Source organism: Symphodus melops (genome assembly GCF_947650265.1).
Source record: "Symphodus melops genome assembly, chromosome: 8".
In the NCBI taxonomy this organism is placed as follows: domain Eukaryota; kingdom Metazoa; phylum Chordata; class Actinopteri; order Labriformes; family Labridae; genus Symphodus; species Symphodus melops.
Genome location: NC_136698.1, coordinates 2,141,783 through 2,159,947, shown reverse-complemented (window position 1 = coordinate 2,159,947; position 18,165 = coordinate 2,141,783). Strand labels below are relative to the sequence as shown.

Sequence of the window (18,165 nt, the reverse complement as noted above, 5' to 3'; positions counted from 1 at the left end):
TGTTCGTCGTGCTTAAGTTTATTTGTATAATCTTGCATTTTAAGCTTATGGTCTGTGTCTCTACTCGTCTACACTCAACAGACACAATAAGAGAAACAGCTGAATGAAAATCCGTTTTGAAAAGCATGCTGGGTCATTTCATCCTTCTTATGAAAGCTGGCTGTCGAGGCCAAAGAAAACAGAACAGACGCTAATTCTCCTTTAGTTGTGAAGTGTAGATTTAACGGGGCTTAGTCTCAGCACTTCACGCTCACATGTCAGAGGAGGAGAATGACTTGAAGTCTATATATATATACATATATATCTGCAGCGTTTAAGAATATGGGAACTTTACCTGAACTTTTTAAAATCAGGGACGGACACTGATGATCCTGCTCCAAAACTTTCTGAAGTTAAAAAGCATTTTTTGTGATTTCATTTTAATTTCCAAATGAGCTTTTTAATGTGATTCCTCCTCTCCAGTCTGGAGCCGTCGTGAATCTTTTTTTTTTTTCTCCATGAAAACACGTTTTCACCTCATGATCTCTTTGGCATCATGTTGGTCGTGCTGTTCGTGTCCTTCCCTCGTCGTCTCGTGATATCTGCACACAGTTTTTGTCTCGTCTGTGATCTTCTCACCTCTTTTATTTTCTGTCTTTGTTGAAGCCAAAATGTTTCCACACCTCCGATTTCAAAGACAAGAAATCTCGCTCTGCAGCTCGGGCAGGTTCATGGTTACCCACACCTTTATATGGATATTTAACTCTGAATCTTTACATCCCTCATGAGCACCACTTAAAGCTGTCGTGCTACATTTGCAGCTAATGCTAAAAACCCCCTCGATAAATGAACTCACTGTTTCCTCTTGTCACTGACAACCTATAATTTAATCTTCACACGTCACAAAGCCCATCAGTGAGAGGCAGCGCTCGCCTCCATGATGCACGGCTCTGCATCCTTTGAGAATGTCAGACACGCCGGCATGTTTCTCAGGTGAGGCGGTCATCATTCCTGAAGTGCGATCAGGTGCTGCGCAGGCCGGCGAGTGATCTCCTTCACGGAGAACTCATTTGAGGAACACTTGGTTCCCATCGAAAGAAAACCAAAACAACACTTTACCACAGGGCCAACAAACATGCAGTGTCATCCGTCCACGCCTGCCTCTTGCTCTCGCTGTCACTCACTGTTAGGCCACGCCCACTTCTTCTTGTACTGTGTTGTGTCTGCGTCTGAGGCGAACTGGCACGCTGCGAGGAAAAAAAAACCTCCTTGTTTTTCTAACAGGTGTGTGCGTTAAGACGTTGAAGAGTTCGAGTGACACAATATCAACAAGACGGGACTGGAGGCTGAGAGATGTTCGCCCTTCAGTTTCATCACAACAGAGCAACACATGACGACGAAGACGAGGAGGATGATGATGATGATGGAGGTGCAGCTTTGTTTGTAGAAGGCGCTGTTAGCGTGCTAACTCAGGCTACAGCAGAGAGCTTTTAAAAACATGAACCACCCTGGAGCTGTAAAGAAAAGACAACGCTGGATAGTTTGTTAACTTTTGAATTAGAATTTATTTGTTTTTGCAGGAAAGTTGTTTTTGAAACCTGAAATTTAGTTTTTGCTTTTTTTCTGCAATTTTGACTTTAAAAGTAAAACCAAACAGAACGTGTTGTTGATGCTCACTTGACTGCAAAATGAGTCAGATTGTTGCTGAACGGCTGCAGATTTGTGTCGTTCTGCATGACATGTAACACCAGGCTGCACGATCTTACATTTATTTAAAGGTTTGCTAAAACAGGGATCATAATCAGAGTGCTGCCTTCACCTGAGACATGCCAGCGCGACTTCTGTGAAACGTTTGAGACATGTTGAAGACGTGTCCCGTTGTCCCCCCCCCCCCCATATCGGCTTCTTTTGAGGCAAAAATCTGATACCTGACACTCCCAACAACGTTATGCTGTAACATCCACACTGAGGCGACTTCAGTAAATACAGACACAGACGGCTCCTTTAATCCACTATCAGACTGTTACACTCAAAGGCACGCGCTCCCTCTCTTCTACTATACTGCTCTATTAAAACACACATTACACCCTGACTCTTCCCACTTCCTGATGTCTGACATCATTCACTGGGAGGACGTAACGTCTTCATGTTGGGGGAGCGTGGGGTCTGTGTGAGGGCTCCATCATGCACATGAACAACGTGCGTCGTTGACCTGATGACAGCGGTGTAAGCGATCCGTCTGGCTCTGCGTGGGTTGCCGGGTCGGGTCGAAACCTCTCTCTCTCCTGGAGGGAATTCAGCCTGTTTGTCTCTGCCCTGTTAACACACGACTGCTCTAATTCCAGCAGGCTTGTAATGTGATGAGTAAAGGTGTAATTGACTGTGGTTTCGCTCCACGACACTCCCACCCATGCTCATGTACACACATGCAGACACACACACACTTTCTCCGTCCTCTCTCGTCTGTCTCCACCTCCGGGCCGTCGTGGTGATTTTCTTTATTTAGGTGTTTGTGGTGTGCAGGAATGTGCCGGAGTTTCAGGTGCTTTAGCCGTAGGTCTCAACAAAGGGAAAAGTGATGCTCTTAGAAAGGCGCTGCAGCTGCTTTCATCCACACTCCCCTCGGTAATTTGTGTGGAATCTGAGGTATGATGGCGGTTCACCACAGAGCCCATTAATTGAGTAATTACTCTGAACAAATAGAAACAGAGTTTGTCTTTTTGTTTAAAGATATGAAAACAAAAATCACTAACGAAGCACCGGGAGCCACTTGGGGTTGGCTCATCGGACATGATGCTGCAGGAGCTGGGGATCGAACCCTTAATCTTCCAGTTTGACCGACTCAATCCGCTGAGCCACCAAGGATCCTCCACCAACTCGTTCAGGGAGAACCATCATTGACTTTTTTTCAACCAATCACCAATTCATCGAGTTCTTGGCACATTTTTCAAAACCCAAATGTGTGTCGTGATCCTCCAGTTGAGAACCGCCGAGGTAAAGGAGATCAAGAATACAGACGGCCATTTAAACTACAACCACATCATTTAATACAACACACTTTTCATTGGTTTGTATTGTCGATATTTTTCGGGCCTTTTGTCTCGTTCCCAGTTCTTCCTTTCTCAGTTTTTAGTTCTTTACATTCCTCAGTCACTGTGTATACACGGCTTCATGTCTCCATATTCTCCCGTGTTGGAGAGCCATGCAGGTATGCAGAGGGAGGCCACGGCTGAATAAATGTGGCTCATATTTATACATCTGTCAAGACGCACATACACACACATGTGCGGAGTCACATTCCCCAGTTTCAGGCATCCATTTCAGCAGACCTTGTGTGAGCAGGAAAGAAATGAAACCACTAAATGCAGCACCTATATCCTGGACATTTAGAACTTTTTAAACCGATCCCTTTTTTTTTTTTTTTTTTTTTTGGTGTGTCTGTGTGTAAATGTCGGCGGCGGACCCCCAATGCTGACAGAGTCTGGCTGACTTCCCAGAACAGAACAATATCTGCAGGTCGACTGAGGGGCCCTGCAGCCTCCCCTCCTCTCAGACACACACACACACACACACACACACAGAAAGCCGAGCACACAAGCGTCTGGCCTTTAAAACGTCAGCGCTCAGGCACTGCCTTACATAATGACAGAGAATGGAGGCATTAAGGCAATTTGTTTGATTTAAGTTGTCAAGGCATCGTGGACCCTGCCCCTCTCAGCTGGTTTTGATACCTGGCGTCTGGTATGTGTGTGTGTGTGTGTGTGTGTGTGTGGAATGAAGGGGCTCACACAGAGAGGGGGTCTCGGTGAAGGGAGGTACTGCAGGAGCATAAATTAAGGTTTTACGCGGTGCAGGAAGTGAAAGAGGAGACGAAGCAGGAGGAGAAATGTGTGAGGAAGGAAGAGGTGGAGGAGGGAGGAGGAAGAGCTCAAGTGGGACAGGAGAGACTGTGGAGGAAGTCATGTGGGACTGCTGACTGTTCTGATCCTGAAGGAAAGTGGTGTCTGTGAAGGATTCATTCCAAGTATCCTTCAGAGGTTAAGACTCCTTCTCTAAGACAGGATCCAAAGAAAGTACCAGAGCACACAAATCACATTTATTTAGGCGCAAAGGATGAACAAGTCCAACAAATATTTCTAAAGTAGAGGAAGGAAACTTTTGCGCTTCAGGTCGGTGATCTCAGAGTTTCAAAATAAAATTCGTTTAGTACGGAGCTATTATTGTGAATGCGTCCAAAGAGGCGTCAGGTTGTAACTTTGTGTTTGACGTACGGCTCATTAACACGACTTTAAATGATGGAAACGTAAAAGCGAGAGTGGAGCGTCACAGTTAATTACACTGAGCTGTGGAGTGTAATTGAACCTGATCGAACCTGCTAACTACGTGTGTGTGTGTGTGTGTGTGTGTGTGAGTGGAATAGAGGCCCAGTGTTCTTTGGTCCCAGCTCTCAATAAGGCCTCTTTTATCTGTCCGTGTGCACGGCGCTGGCGTGGACGCACTAAAGGGCCGCAGCGTTTCCCTCCGCACAGACGGGGCTCACGCCGCTCGCTCCGGGTGTCGCGACCACGAACCAGAACAGCTTTTAACCGTCACGCCTGATTAAGGAGCCTGAGGCAGGAGCTGGCACTCACACAGTCTAAACACGCCAGCCAGAAGTCATGAAGGACACATCCATTTCTAATTTCCACTTCATGTCCCCCTGCTCTCTCTGAGCCTCAGCAGAGGGCATTCTGGGAGTTGGAGTGTTGCTTTGCTGATCAGGTGTCAAGGACTCCTTTGACTTTTTTTTTTTTTTTTAAAAACTTAAAAAAACGTTTTAATCGAAGCCTCTGACGAACATTCACTGCCTTGTTATTCATTTTGTAATGAGGTGTAAATATAAAGATTTGACTTCAGAATTTCAAGTGTTTGATTTTGAATTTACCGTCTCAAAAAAAGTATTTCCTGGTTTCAACTCTTCTGTTCCCTCCACATGATGTTTGAATCAATTGTAGAATTTAAGCGAAAAGCAGTTTCCACATCCTCAATAATCCCTCTCTCTCTCTCTCTTCCTCTCTCTCTCTCTCAGATCTCCTTCGAGTTGGCCGAGTACACCGCTAACGTGGACGGCATTGGCACGCTGCGTCTCCTGGACGCCATAAAGACGTGCGGTTTGACCAACAGCGTGAAATTCTACCAGGCCTCCACCAGCGAGCTGTACGGCAAAGTCCAGGAGATCCCTCAGAAGGAAACCACTCCCTTCTACCCTCGCTCACCTTACGGTAAACACACACACACACACACACACACACACACACACACAAGTGTGGAAACACACACGCCAAGATTATCGAACGTTTTCTACCTCGCACCATTTGACAAATGATTGTGTATGAGCATGTAAGGAAACTTCTTGGTGCCTGTGCAACACTTTTTCTTTGTGAATAAGTGTGTGTGTGTGTGTGTGTGTGTGTGTGTGTGTGTGTGTGTGTGTGTGTGTGTATAAACACAGAGGGGGGCTTCAGTGCTCAGGCAGCGTTTGAGCTCTCCACACACCCCGAGGCCAAAACGTCTGACTGAAGGCTGGAGTGGCTCTCACTTTAACAAAGACACCTTTATATCCACAGCACTCAGCACTCACTTTCAACACACACACACTTATATACACACACACACACGCACACACACACACACACAAGCTGCACACGTGTGCGAGCGATCAGGTTTCAGCTTCGGTGTTGTCTAAATGCTCTCCTCATCGACACTTTGCCCGTCTGTCAGCGCTGGATGAGGCTGCATACCGTCCTGAGGAGGGCTGCCCCTCCATTAATTAGGAAGGGAGGAGGGGGGGGCGGGGGAGGCCAGGGTTGTCATGGTGACCTCCCTTCACCTCCAGTGTACATCCTGACCCATGCCTTAATCAACGGGCGCCTCCCTTCGCCGGCTCTGGTATTCCCCTCCTCACAGCTGAAGGGAGGAGAGCGAGAGAGCACAGAACTTTCTGTACGCGCCTGCTTTCGGTCAGTCAGCAGGAGTCTGCGGTTCACGTTCCTGATGGGGAAATACGATCTGCCGCACCGCTGTGTTCAAATGTGACATGTAGTGCAGTGAAGTTCTGATTGTCATGCACTGTAATAAAAGCTGCGTGAAAGTTGAATTTGATGACTGAGTGAATTAAAAGCGTGGTGGGAGTTTGAGAAGTGGCTTCAGGAGTCTACTTTGTGTCCTCGGAGGATGTGAAGTGTCAGGCTGTGTGAAATAAACGTCTGTCTTCTCCGTGTCTGTCCGTCCCCCCCCCCCCGACCTCGTCTCTCAGGTGCTGCCAAGCTCTACGCCTACTGGATCGTGGTGAACTTCCGAGAGGCCTACAACATGTTCGCCACCAACGGGATCCTCTTTAACCACGAGAGCCCGAGGAGAGGTGAGCGCTCTGCACAACACACACACACACACACACACACACACACACACACCCGCTGCTTAAAGCTGATGCACTCCATAGATCCGGCTGGCTGCCTCCGTTTCACCGATGCAAACGTCACTTCTGCAGGACGGAGCCGTTTGGCTGAAGCACTTTTTTTATTATCTCGACAGACAGAAAAAGGAATACAAAAAAAAAACGTGATTTTTTTCTTCTTCTTAAAATCAGATTTGAAACCTTCATATCAAAGTAAAACAAGTCGACCTGTTAATGAACCGTTCTGCTCGTTGGGAAAGACGTCACGTCTAAATGAAGTTACGACGTGAACGAAGCCGTCAAAAATGTTGAATTGCGTGAAAGTATTCAGTTACATGCTCGATATGAAGTCATAACACTCACCAGCTTTCTCATGACTGTTTGACACACACACACACACACACACACACACACACACACACACACACACACACACACACATTCTCACACATATTGAGTGGGTTGTGGTCACATTTTTTAATATGCGCTCTGAGCCCCCGAGGGTCGCAGGCGCTGGTTTAACCCGATTTACACGCACCGCGACCCAAAATGAATACCACATGGAGCCAGCCCTCGGCTCCGTGCCCAGGTCAGCCGCTCAGGTGTTTATGATTTATCCCCTAATGAAGACCCCGGCCACGACCCCGGCCATGTCAAGGGGTCAGCCTGTAAAGCCTAATGGGTTCGCACAGATAGATAGGTGTGGGAACTGGTGCCGTTTACAGCCAGTTCAGCCAACTTGGAGGTCTTGTGTCACGGAGCATGAGGCGACACGCCCCCCCCCCCCCCACGTCTTCACTCCATTTAATCTGATACAAAAACATGTTTAATGTTGATCAATGGATTCCAGTTCCAGATCCAGTCCTGATCTTGTTCAGAGGGTTTACAACGCTCCACTTTTTTGGGGGATTTTACAATTATTTTAACCTCGACGTATTTTGTCTGATCCGCCTCAGAATTCTGGAGAAGTTTGTGTTTATCATAAAATAACAGATTATAAATGTGTAGTTGAAAGTTGAATTGGGTAAACGCTAAAGTTCAAGGTGTCGTTGTGAGATTACAGTGATTTTACAGTAAATTGTTTAAAAAAAACAAAAAATAAAATAAAATCAGCAAAGTTGGCAAACAGCCTCCGTAGTTTCAAGACGTCCTGCCTTTTAAAGACAACTCAGCAGAGTTAAAATGAGACTAATTGATCTGGAGGATGATCTCCGTGCAGCTGGAGTTCAGATGCTTTCGTCCTCTCGTTCACACCACGACCTTATAAGGGCAGAGCTCGTTACCCGCTGCTCGCTCCATGGTCAGCTCTTTTTCATCCCCCCCGGCTTCTATCGTTCCACTCTTACCACACACAGCTTTTTTCCTCTTTCTGCCTCTGTCTCTTCTTTTCACGTCCCGCTCCTTCTTTTCTCCGCACTCAGCACTTTCTCCGGCAGGCCATCGGGTTCTCCCCCGCCGCTTCTATTCTCAGAGTTACGGCTGTTGTTGCTCATAAAGCAGGAACGCTGCGAACGCTGCGATGTGGCCAGATGTCCCACGGCCGCCTTGCACAACCCAGTGTGGTGCTTGTGTTGGCTGCACTGGTCAGTGTTTACCTAGGCCCCTGGGGCCCGCCGCGACCCTGCCGCCGCTGCGCTGAGGGGGCCGTGTACTCCGTCACCCACCAGGGTGAGAGGGGAGGAGCTTTGAGCCGCAAAAACAACCCCGAGGAACCTTTTATTTTCTGGTTTAAGTTGTACTGTAAGGTTCAGGAGTGATCCAAACGTCTTCCTTTGCATGAAGCTTTAAATCTCGTGTCAGGGCAAAATGAGGGCTGGATTCACCACCACTCAACACGACGACCATGTTTGTAATGATACACAGCTTCCTGCAGATGGGTGAAGTGTCCCTTTCAATAAATGACAACGAAAGCTTTTTAAACAACGACTGGAACATCATTCGTTTTCTTCGGCCTCTTTAGTTCAAACAAAACATGAATAAATGTTTTTACCTACCTGACGTCTCTCTTGATGTATTTCAAATTTGGATTTGGAGACAAGAACACGCAGTTATGACGTAGACAAACTACAACAATGGTTCCCTTGGTGATATGAAAACCTGGGGTGGAAGAAGGGGGGGTTGGGGGGGTAATGGGATGTGTTAATACTGATGGACATGTGACAGCGTGTAGAAAAGTCCCAAAACCTGCCCCGACAGACGCTCAAACCTCGGCAGCTCACTGAAACACAAATGCATCGAAATGTTTCAGCATTCAATCAGACAGCTGCCAACACCTTGACTTCCATCATAACAGCAACATCACCCGTCATCAATCTCCTGACCTGGGTCACACCCTGAACGTGTGTGTGTGTGTGTGTGTGTGTGTGTGTGTGTGTGTGTGTGTGTGTGTGTGTGTGTGTGTGTGTGTGTGTGTGTGTGTGTGTGTGTGTGTGTGTGTGTGTGTGTGTGTGTGTGTGTGTGTGTGTGTGTGTGTGTGTGTGTGTGTGTGTGTGTGTGTGTGTGTGTGTGTGTGTGTGTGTGTGTGTGTGTGTGTGTGTGTGTGTGTGTGTAGGTAAATCATCACCTGTGTGCCGCCCCCTCCTGTCCTCTACGGGCCTTTTGTCTGATCATGATGTCAGTGTCTGTGGCCATCACCTGACATCACAGCTATTCCACCCACACACACGTACACACACACACACACACACACACACAGAGCAAAAGCTGTGATGTCACTCGGATGCCAGCTTTCTGTTTGAGTAACAAATAGACGTTTGGCTTTACGGGGGAGTTTTCCCTTTAAAAAAGAAAGTCACTCAGACTTCCCCTGATGTTTCCTGCCAAAAAACACTGGCCGACCAATCATCTGCTTTGGCGCTGTGTGGCGTGGCGTCGTGTGTCACCTTGAAGGATGGGCCTTGTGGCTTCTGGGAAAGGAAAGGAGAAGCTAAACGCTGTGAAACTGACCGCTCCATCCCACAAGGAGCTCTGTCTCTCACAGCGCCCAGGATGACTTAATCCTAGCAGGAATGCACTCCTGGACTCTCTTACAGTTCTCGTAAACACCTTACCACTCGGGCCAATAAACATTCGCCCTCCATTGTTCTGCAGCGATAAAAGGTCTGAGTCGGACAAGTCCGGCATGGAAAATATCCCGGTGGAGATCCAGCGTGAAGCAAAGCAAACAGAAGCCTGCGTCTGCCGGCCGGTTCACAGCACGGCTACCTCCGTACTGGACGGCTTAGTTATAGCCATAACAAACAGCCCTCACACTGACTCCGAAGAGGGGGGGGATTAGCATTAGCATGGGTGCTAAATAGGCTCCATATTGCTCTGACATACGAGACAGTGCAGAAGTGAAAACCTGTGCAAATAACCGGCTGGTGTGTTTATGTGTTCGCCATTTTCAACAATCAAACAGCGCCTCAAAGAACCCCAACAAGTCACTCTGAAAATAAAAGACAAAACCCCAAGTTTAATTTATAGTTATTAGCTGCATGTTGATCCAAGGCTCTGCAGTAAATCAGTTTAGTGTGTGTATCCACTGCAGCCGCCGCTGACCAGCTCCAGTTGTAGGCTAATCCTCTGGTTTATTTGGGGAAGTCCCATCCATCTCTCCGCCCTGAGAGCTCTGTGGTTCACGCTTGGCAGTATAGAATAATATACTGTTATGTTAGGAGAGACCAGCTAGCGTTGGGGAAGTTAGAATAGCAGTGCCAAAGTCAATGCTGCCCCCTCAAACACTCACACGTTCAGCCGCTGAGCTCCGACATGCCTCGGCTTCATCTTTCTGCTTTCGTTGAGGTTGAGCCCGAAAGGTCAGATTGCATGATAGATTTGTAAGAGGATATGTTTTCCATTTATTGGAGAGGTTATTTTCAAAGAAAATTCTCAGATAAGGAAGACTCGGTCAAGTGTCGGGGGGGTCGAGGGGATTTAGCAGTATTTCGTAAGATGTTTCTGCATGGAGTCGGCCCTTTGTGTTCGGTCCTTTCCATGAGAAAAGGCTGAACATCAGCTGAACTGTGGCCAGCTCCAGAGTCCTCTCTTCCCTTGGTACCTTTCACCAGTCTGAACCACATGGCCTATAAAGGTGATCCCTCCCCCTTCCCGCCCCACCTCAGCGTACCTTTGCCTCAGACTTGTTTTGTGACGTCGACGTTTCTACAATAACTCGACTCGTTCCTACCGCTGCACGCAAATATGTGTTTGTTGTCCCGGATCACCATGGCAACCAAGAATCTCGCTGACAGAGTGCTCACTTCGAGCGGCGGGAAAAGAAACCTTTCGCAGTATCCTCTCACGGCGACGCAGGAGGAAATGTCAAACTTCCACATTTGAGTCGAAACACGAGATTCAGCTGGAAAACGATCCGCTCTCGTGTTGATTCTTGGATCCGTTTTGGTCCTTTTTTATGAACATCGTCTCTGTGCTGCGTATGTGGAGGTGGTGCTGTCAACTCCAAGCTCAAGAAAAACATGCATCATCCTCTCCCCTCTCTTTCTCCACACCCTCCCTATCTTTCCCCACACCTTTGCACACCCCGTGTTTTCCATCCAGCTCGTTGCATCACACCCAATTTAACAAAAAAAAAAGAAAAAAAGTGACTTTCGAGGTCTTTGTCATTACCAATCCACTCGCATCACATCTCTCCCTCTCTGCACCCTCCCTGTTTGTTGAGTCAGCGCTGAGCGAGGGCAGCAGTCTGTCAGGTGTGAATAGACGCTGTGTTGGCGGAGATGAGCGCATGACCTCTTTTGGATGCAACACAAATATTCCTCCTTCGTCGGTCGGGGCTCCAGAGATCAATCAGAATGTGAATTGTGCAATAACGGCGATGGCAGACACTGACAGGTCTTTGGCCAACCCTCGATCCAGAGAAGAGTCCTCCTGCAGAATCAGTCAAGTCAAGTATTTTGTTCATAACTCAGCGCAGATAAAGACGATGGGATCGCAATGACTACGCGTTCATTTTCCTCTGAACAAGGCCACAGGGTCTACTTTAATCCCCAAACGTGTGGGCGTAGAGATAAAAATTAAGGGTTGCATTTTTCACTACTAATCTACCACTAAGACGTTCACTCCCCTCCTGCCATTGCTCAAAGACAGAGCGGGATTATGGGATTTGCAGTTCTGGTTGTATTCCAAAACAGGTGTGCAAACTTTGGGTCGAGGCAACCGAAGAGTTTCTCCTAAAATCCTGGCGCTCAAAATTCAAGTCTTTTTTTTTTGTTTTTTTATTGCTGGTTTCAGAGTTTGGCCCGTTCAGACAAGCTCCAAACAGAAATGAGTCATCCACCACGTGTCGAGAAAATACGTGGAATAAGAGTTCGTATTGAAGTCGTGCTGTTTTATTTTTGGACTGTGGCTCAGTGAAGCAGTCTGGGTGACCAAGACATTGAACTTTTCGAGTGAAAGAAGGAAGGACTTGGTCACATCCTGCTCATGGATTTGGAACAGATTAAACACGGTGATGAAAAACACACTCCAGCTCGAAGGTTGTAAGAGGAAACTTGGCCTCGATTGGAGGTAGAATTTCTAACTTTGCAGATGTAACATTGATGATCGATTTGATAGATGTTTGAGACATGAGTTCACTCTGCTTTTCAGATTTTTTTTATTTATTTATTTTCCCCGGAGCCAGTTTGCGATTTCGCTGAAAACCAACCAAACATTGGGACGTCTCAGAAGAGGCACGTAAATAAATCACACTGCGGTTCGTCAGACACGTGAGGTCGGATTGTGAAAGTATAAAAATAAAATTCATCAGTCACCTTTCTTTAGAAGCATGTTTTTCTTTTTTTTTTTACTTCAGAACCTGTTGAGTAACCGGTGTCAGTAAACCCACAGTCCCCTCCCCCAGCTTACGGGTCCCATCCCCATCCTGTCTGGGCCCACACCGCCTGGCTCTGGGTGGGAGATGTCTCCACACATTTCTCCTCCTCCTCCTCCTCCATTTTTTTTCTCTCCCCATGCTTGAGCACAGCTGTGCCAACGAAGCGCGAGTGTTACGTCTTTCCTGTTGCTTCCCTGGCCAGAAAATGAAAAAGGAATGACATGGGGAAAAAAAAGGGAAAAGAAACGGTTGAGTGAGAATAAAGAGAGAGAGAAAGAGATTGAGTGTCCATATCTGGCACGGGTTTTGCTGTCTGCTCAGTTTTCACGGCCCGTGGTTTTATTAGACTTACTGCCGGGCAGCGGGTGAGGTTAAACGGCCACCGCTGCCCTGTTTGGGCTCTAAACCTCCTGTTAGCCCCCCCGGCTCCCCTCGCCTGCCTCCACCCCCTCCTTCTGGCTGTCCTGCGGTGCCGCTGCCAGTAAAGGAAACACATTAACACCCGGGCCAGTAACAGAGCAGGCTTTGTGCAGAGCCAGGCAGGCCGGTCCATTAGGCCCACGCTCTGGTCCACACCGCACCAATTAGAGCGGGCAGGGAGCATTGCCACTCCAAATAGAGGTGTGAGCTTTACAAGGAGACTACAGGTGTGCTTGGGGGAACATAATGGACTTTATTACTGATTGGGTGTACTGTTCTACACTGTATCCCTCTGCCACCTTTTTATGAGCCGACGCGCTCTGCAGAGCTTTGACAACCTGTGTTTAACCTGCACGCTTTACTTTCTCTGAGATATGACATCATGTCAAACCGCGCCTTTACCTAATCACCAATCTGGGCTTTTCTTACATTGCAACCCTCTCAGAAAATGACAGAGAGAGCTTGATCTGATTAACCTTTATTAGCATGTAATCTGTCATTTCTGATTTTAATGAAGGGGGGGTGCAGGTGGCTCTGGGTGCTGGGTCGCACCCAGTCTGGGGGATTTTCTGCTTCGTCCTCTGTTCTATCAAATAAAGGAATTTAAGACCAACTGTGCCACGAGAAAATATTGCCTTGGGGAATCAAATTCATTTAGCTTTAGCAAGAAGCCGAAAATGTGCACAAACGTGTTTAAATGGTGCACGAAATGTAAACTCACAGATTCATTCAGAAGCCGTCACTAATGATTCAAAGCTTAAAGCCCCAAACTCTAATTTAATCATTTAAAATATTATTGAAGATTATTTCAGATCTTTCTGGTAATTATATTTTGCTCGTTCATTTGATTTATAATAATCAAGCAACCAAATAAGCATCAGAGGCCATGAGATACTGACAGAGAGCCTGAAGCTTGGATCACTGCTCCCAGTTATCTGTCCCATGCATTCAGACACTTGATAGAAAAACGTCCATACGGATCACTACTGATACTTGGTCGTGTTGAACCAAACCAATAAATCACATTTAGGTGTAATAGGAAAATAAAGTCCGCTGCTATGATGCCTTTTATAGAAACAAGTTCAACCTTTCCATCCAGCTTGAGGCTGTTTCTCCATCTTTAAAACACTTTTCTTTTTCTTTTTTTGTCGGACTCTTTAAAAAAAAAAAAAAAAAAAAAGTCTTTTATCTCTTCAGATCTAATTGGCAGCGTAGGAAGTCAAAACCGTTTTTGAAATGTCGACTCTTTGTGCAGGATTTTCCCACTCTGTTTCTCCCAGCCTTTGTAAACACAACACGGCCTGAAGGAACACCCACTTTCTAAAACGACCTGTGATTGGCCGAAGTCTCCCTTTTTTTCATCCTCGATTTTCTGAGGCCAGAAAATCCAATCCCAAGTCTATTATTATACTTTTATTCTATTAAGATATGTTGAATGTTGCATGAAAATCGTACTAATGATGCCAAAGAAAGGCGAAGCCATCAAGAGAAACTGGTGTCTCACTCTTTTTATTCAAAATCCAAACTTTAAAGAAGAAGTGGACGGCATGTGAAAGCTTGCCTTTTTCTTTTTTTTTTTTTTTTAAACTTTCAGAAACATTGTGAAGTCTTTCTGCCTGAGTAGTTTCCGTCTCCGCTTGTTACCCGGCAGTCATGTGTAAAATCTGTGGAGTTCCCCTTATTTAAAAAGTAGTCGATTACGTTTCTGTCCATTGACTTATTGCTAAATGGTTCGAGCTTCTTCGTGTGCTGCTGGAGGCTAAAGTGTCACACATCCAGGTGATACGGACGAGTGCAAAACTGTCAATCACAGCCGTGCCAGATGCAGATGAATAATTGATGGTTAACATTGGGCTACAGTCAGCAGAGAGAGAGAGAGAGAGGGAGAGAGAGAGAGAGAGGGTACCTGCCAGAACAGATGACCTGCCAGCTTGGAGAACAAACCCCGGGGCCAGAATGAGCCTATCATGCAAAGTCATCGGAGGGGGTTTCCATCCATGGTTTATCCACGCTCTGCAGACACGTGCTATTTCCTAATAAACGTGTGAATAATAGCTGGATTCACAGATCGGACTTTGTGGATTTCAGCTCTCAGCGAGATCCCTCGACAGTCTGCAGAAAACTCCAGCTCAACATGGCAGCAAAGCAGCGTTGACGTGACCTGCTACCAACACACACAACACGCTGTATTTTCTCAAATAAGCGTGTCTAACCTCCCCCTTGGTCTGCTTTCGCTCAGCCTTGCCCAGGGCTGTCGCTCTTCTATGAAATAATTACGACAAATTTGCTGCTTTCACATGATTGGGTTCACGGGATTTTCCTGCGTCTCAAGTGAAGGCTCTGCTCCGCGTCAGGGCCGCGGCGATGCAGTGTGGAGACAGAGCAACGTTCACCTCGAGACAGCAGCCGTTGAAACGGGAGCGGGAGACGGAGGTTCATGTGAGGCTGTGGGAGATTTATGTCGATCCTGTGTGAGCTCAAAAAAAATAAAAAAATAAAAATAGCGTTTGATGGAAACGTGGAGCGCCCGGTCAGATTGAAACCCCTCGAGCTGGATTGGGATGTTTCAGCTAAGATGATGGCATCATTAGCCGTGACACCCTGATACTTAGTGATGATTTCCATCACTTTAATGCCGTGTGGGTTGGACGTCTACGATCTGCGCCGTATCTTTCCCATCACGGCGGGAACAAAGAACACGACACCAGCCCTCCGTCATTAGGAGCTCATTTGTTCTCCCGCAGATTTTATAATCGCCACGTGTGACGACCACAGTGGTCTGGCGGACGATCGGGCTGTCGATGTGGTGATTCTGGACTGGACGGCGTGGAGCGAGCGGGGTGGTCCCGTTTGCTCGTCATGTTGCCCGTGGAACCTCCCTGTTACTGTTCTTTTGGTGTTGACAGGTTTGCGTTGGCGTCCGGCCCGGGTTTGACACTGAAACTGTGAATTAGACGGGGAAAATGAGGGAGAAGAATCCTGAAAGACTCCGGTTGGTTGTAATAAGAGGTGGTAATGAAGCGGTTTGACTCGGGGCGGCTTCTTGCTTGGAGAGAGAGAGAGAGAGAGAGAGAGAGAGAGAGAGAGAGGGAGGTTTGGAGAGCTGAGTGGAAGTTTGTTTCCATCGAGAAAAAAAAAAGGAAAAAAAAGTCTCACGAGCTTCTTTTCAAGGAAGCAAAACGTTCACCAAGCTCATTGTCTGCTCTGATGTAGATCTCATGTATACATCAGAGTCATACATGTGCATGTAACCGCACTCATCTGGCTGGTTCAATAAACCCCTCGACTCTGCGTTGTGTAAAGAGTAAGGGAGTGAGGAGCGGGAGGCTTGCTGGTCTTTTCACGTGGCAATTTATTATCAAGGCAAGTCCGTCTGAACGGGAACAGAATAAATGCTGGTCATTCATTTGTTTGGCTCGCACACGGACAGCACACTATAAAACAAAATCAACACGAGTCGAGTTAGCTAGCTCGTTGTCATGGTAACTCGATATCTCAAAGAAAATACCTTTAACAAACAATAATCTAATCAAAAAATATACATACACATCTTATTACAATTTTATGAAACCACAAGTGCTGCTAACGACCTTAATACAAAATATGTTTACATTGTGCTGCACACAGCCACTTACCATGGCACGTCTCTCCAAAATGGTACCCGCTACGGTTACCGCTGTGCATTTATACTGCACCTGAGAGAGGGCGCTATTGAGCCAATAATAACAAAAAAAATAAACAATCATATAAGCAAGTGGAATAACAATAAAAACTCTGTTACATGCACAAGTGTTACTGTTACAAGCTTCATAAAAGTCCAGGGCTGATTTTTGATCCGGTTCACTGTGAAGATGTTTCCAATAAAAAAACACTTTGAGCCTTAAAAATGTGAAGAACTCGATTTCTTTCTTTCTTTCAGCTGAAGTTATAAATCAGACTTTACGATCATTTCATAAATATCGAATCAGCAGGAAACATTTGTGTAAATCCTCCTCATTGTTTTATTATTTTCATTTTTTTATCAGCCACTTTAAACACGTTTTGGTATTTAGATATTTTCAGAACAGAAAGGCCACAGTCGTCTCAGAGCATGGAGTCATTACAGGACACAATAACGTCTCGCTCTCTCTTCCTTTCACTTGGTTTCTCTTCTCCGAGTGTTTGTACATGTTGGAAACATCTGAACCTCTGTAACGTTTTATGTCCTGCGTGCGCCGTAATTGAATTCGGCGAACGCCAACGGTGAATTTTGAACGTTTTGTGTTTTAGGTTCGAACTTTGTGACGCGTAAGATCAGCCGCTCTGTGGCGAAGATTCACCTCGGCCAACTGGAGAGCTTCAGCCTGGGCAACCTGGACTCCAAGAGGGACTGGGGCCACGCCAAGGACTATGTGGAGGTAGAACACACACACACACACACACACACACTCTCCACTGTGCTGTGGAGTTGAGCAGGGTTCAGATGTGCACACAGCTTTAACGGGGCATGTTTTCCCAGATCATTTGAGGGCCGCAATATGCGATCTGCATGAAGCCTCCTATGATTCTCTGCCAGAAGAGAAACGGAGCTCGAGAAGGGGAGGGGGAGGCAGAGGGCCGCACGCTGTGAGGCCACAGACTGCACTCTGGTTTCCCACAATTCACCCATGTCCCAGATCCCTTCAGGCCCCCCATCGCCATTCCCCGAACGCCGCAGAAGAAAGAGAGATATGAAAGGGAACGCTGGGTCCCGGGACGATGACAGAAATATGGTGTTTGTGTTAACGTAATGGTGCCAGCAGCAGGCGGAGGGGTCGCAGCGTCCGGGAGCACACAGAGCCCAGTGTGTGTGTGTGTGTGTGTGTGTGTGTGTGTGTGTGTGTGTGTGTGTGTGTGTGTGTGTGTGTGTGTGTGTGTGTGTTGTGTGTGTGTGTGTGTGTGTGTGTGTGTGTGTGTGTGTGTGTGTGTGTGTGTGTGTGTGTGTGTGTGTGTGTGTGTGTGTGTGTGTGTGTGTGTGTGTGTGTGTGTGTGTGGGCACATGCCTAGGTTACGGTTGGAACGTGCGTGGCTGTCGAGATGAAAGACTCGGCGGGTTGCCATGTCTGACAGCAGAGCCCTCCCTGCGCACCGTGTTGTTGTGAGGACGGGTTGGCGGGCGCAGGGGCGACGAGGTTACGAAGGGGAACCGGAGTGTGAGTGCACATCTCAGCGCGGGGTCGCTGCGGTGAAACAGCCGGTCACGCTGTTACGGCGGGCGGCGGGAGGCGGTTATGGCGTCAGGGAAGCATCAGTCACTGCCTGATATGATGAATCATGTTTGCCTCTGCAGGAAGTGGGACTAGACTGAGGAGTAGTAAAAGCATCTGGTGATGGGAAGAGTTTTTTTTATGATTAATATGATAATGTGAAGTGATGGAAAAATACAAACAGTCAATGGAAAATGTCAGAGTCTAAACCCACGGGAGTCGAAACGTCAAGAGAAATAAAATCAAACAAAAGTGTGGTCATGTGAAAATGGTGAAATTTAAAAAAATAA

General features: G+C 46.9%; 1 protein-coding gene and 1 long non-coding RNA gene across 2 annotated transcripts in view; one reads left to right on the top strand and one right to left on the bottom strand.

The window, feature by feature from the left end:
* gmds (GDP-mannose 4,6-dehydratase) overlaps positions 1-17,116 on the top strand; it is a 44,956-nt gene extending 27,840 nt beyond the window's left edge. Inside the window, 3 exon segments of the mRNA XM_079351213.1 lie at positions 5,048-5,240; positions 6,275-6,379; positions 16,920-17,116. Of these exon segments, the coding sequence (XP_079207339.1) occupies positions 5,048-5,240; positions 6,275-6,379; positions 16,920-17,101 (480 nt within the window). The 3' untranslated portion in view covers positions 17,102-17,116.
* Positions 15,988-16,417, bottom strand: LOC306828308. The gene is made up of 2 exons (XR_013779719.1): positions 16,286-16,417; positions 15,988-16,084 (listed from the first exon to the last, which is right to left on the bottom strand). It is a non-coding gene; the product is annotated as an uncharacterized lncRNA (long non-coding RNA).
* Positions 17,117-18,165: the final 1,049 nt, after the last annotated feature.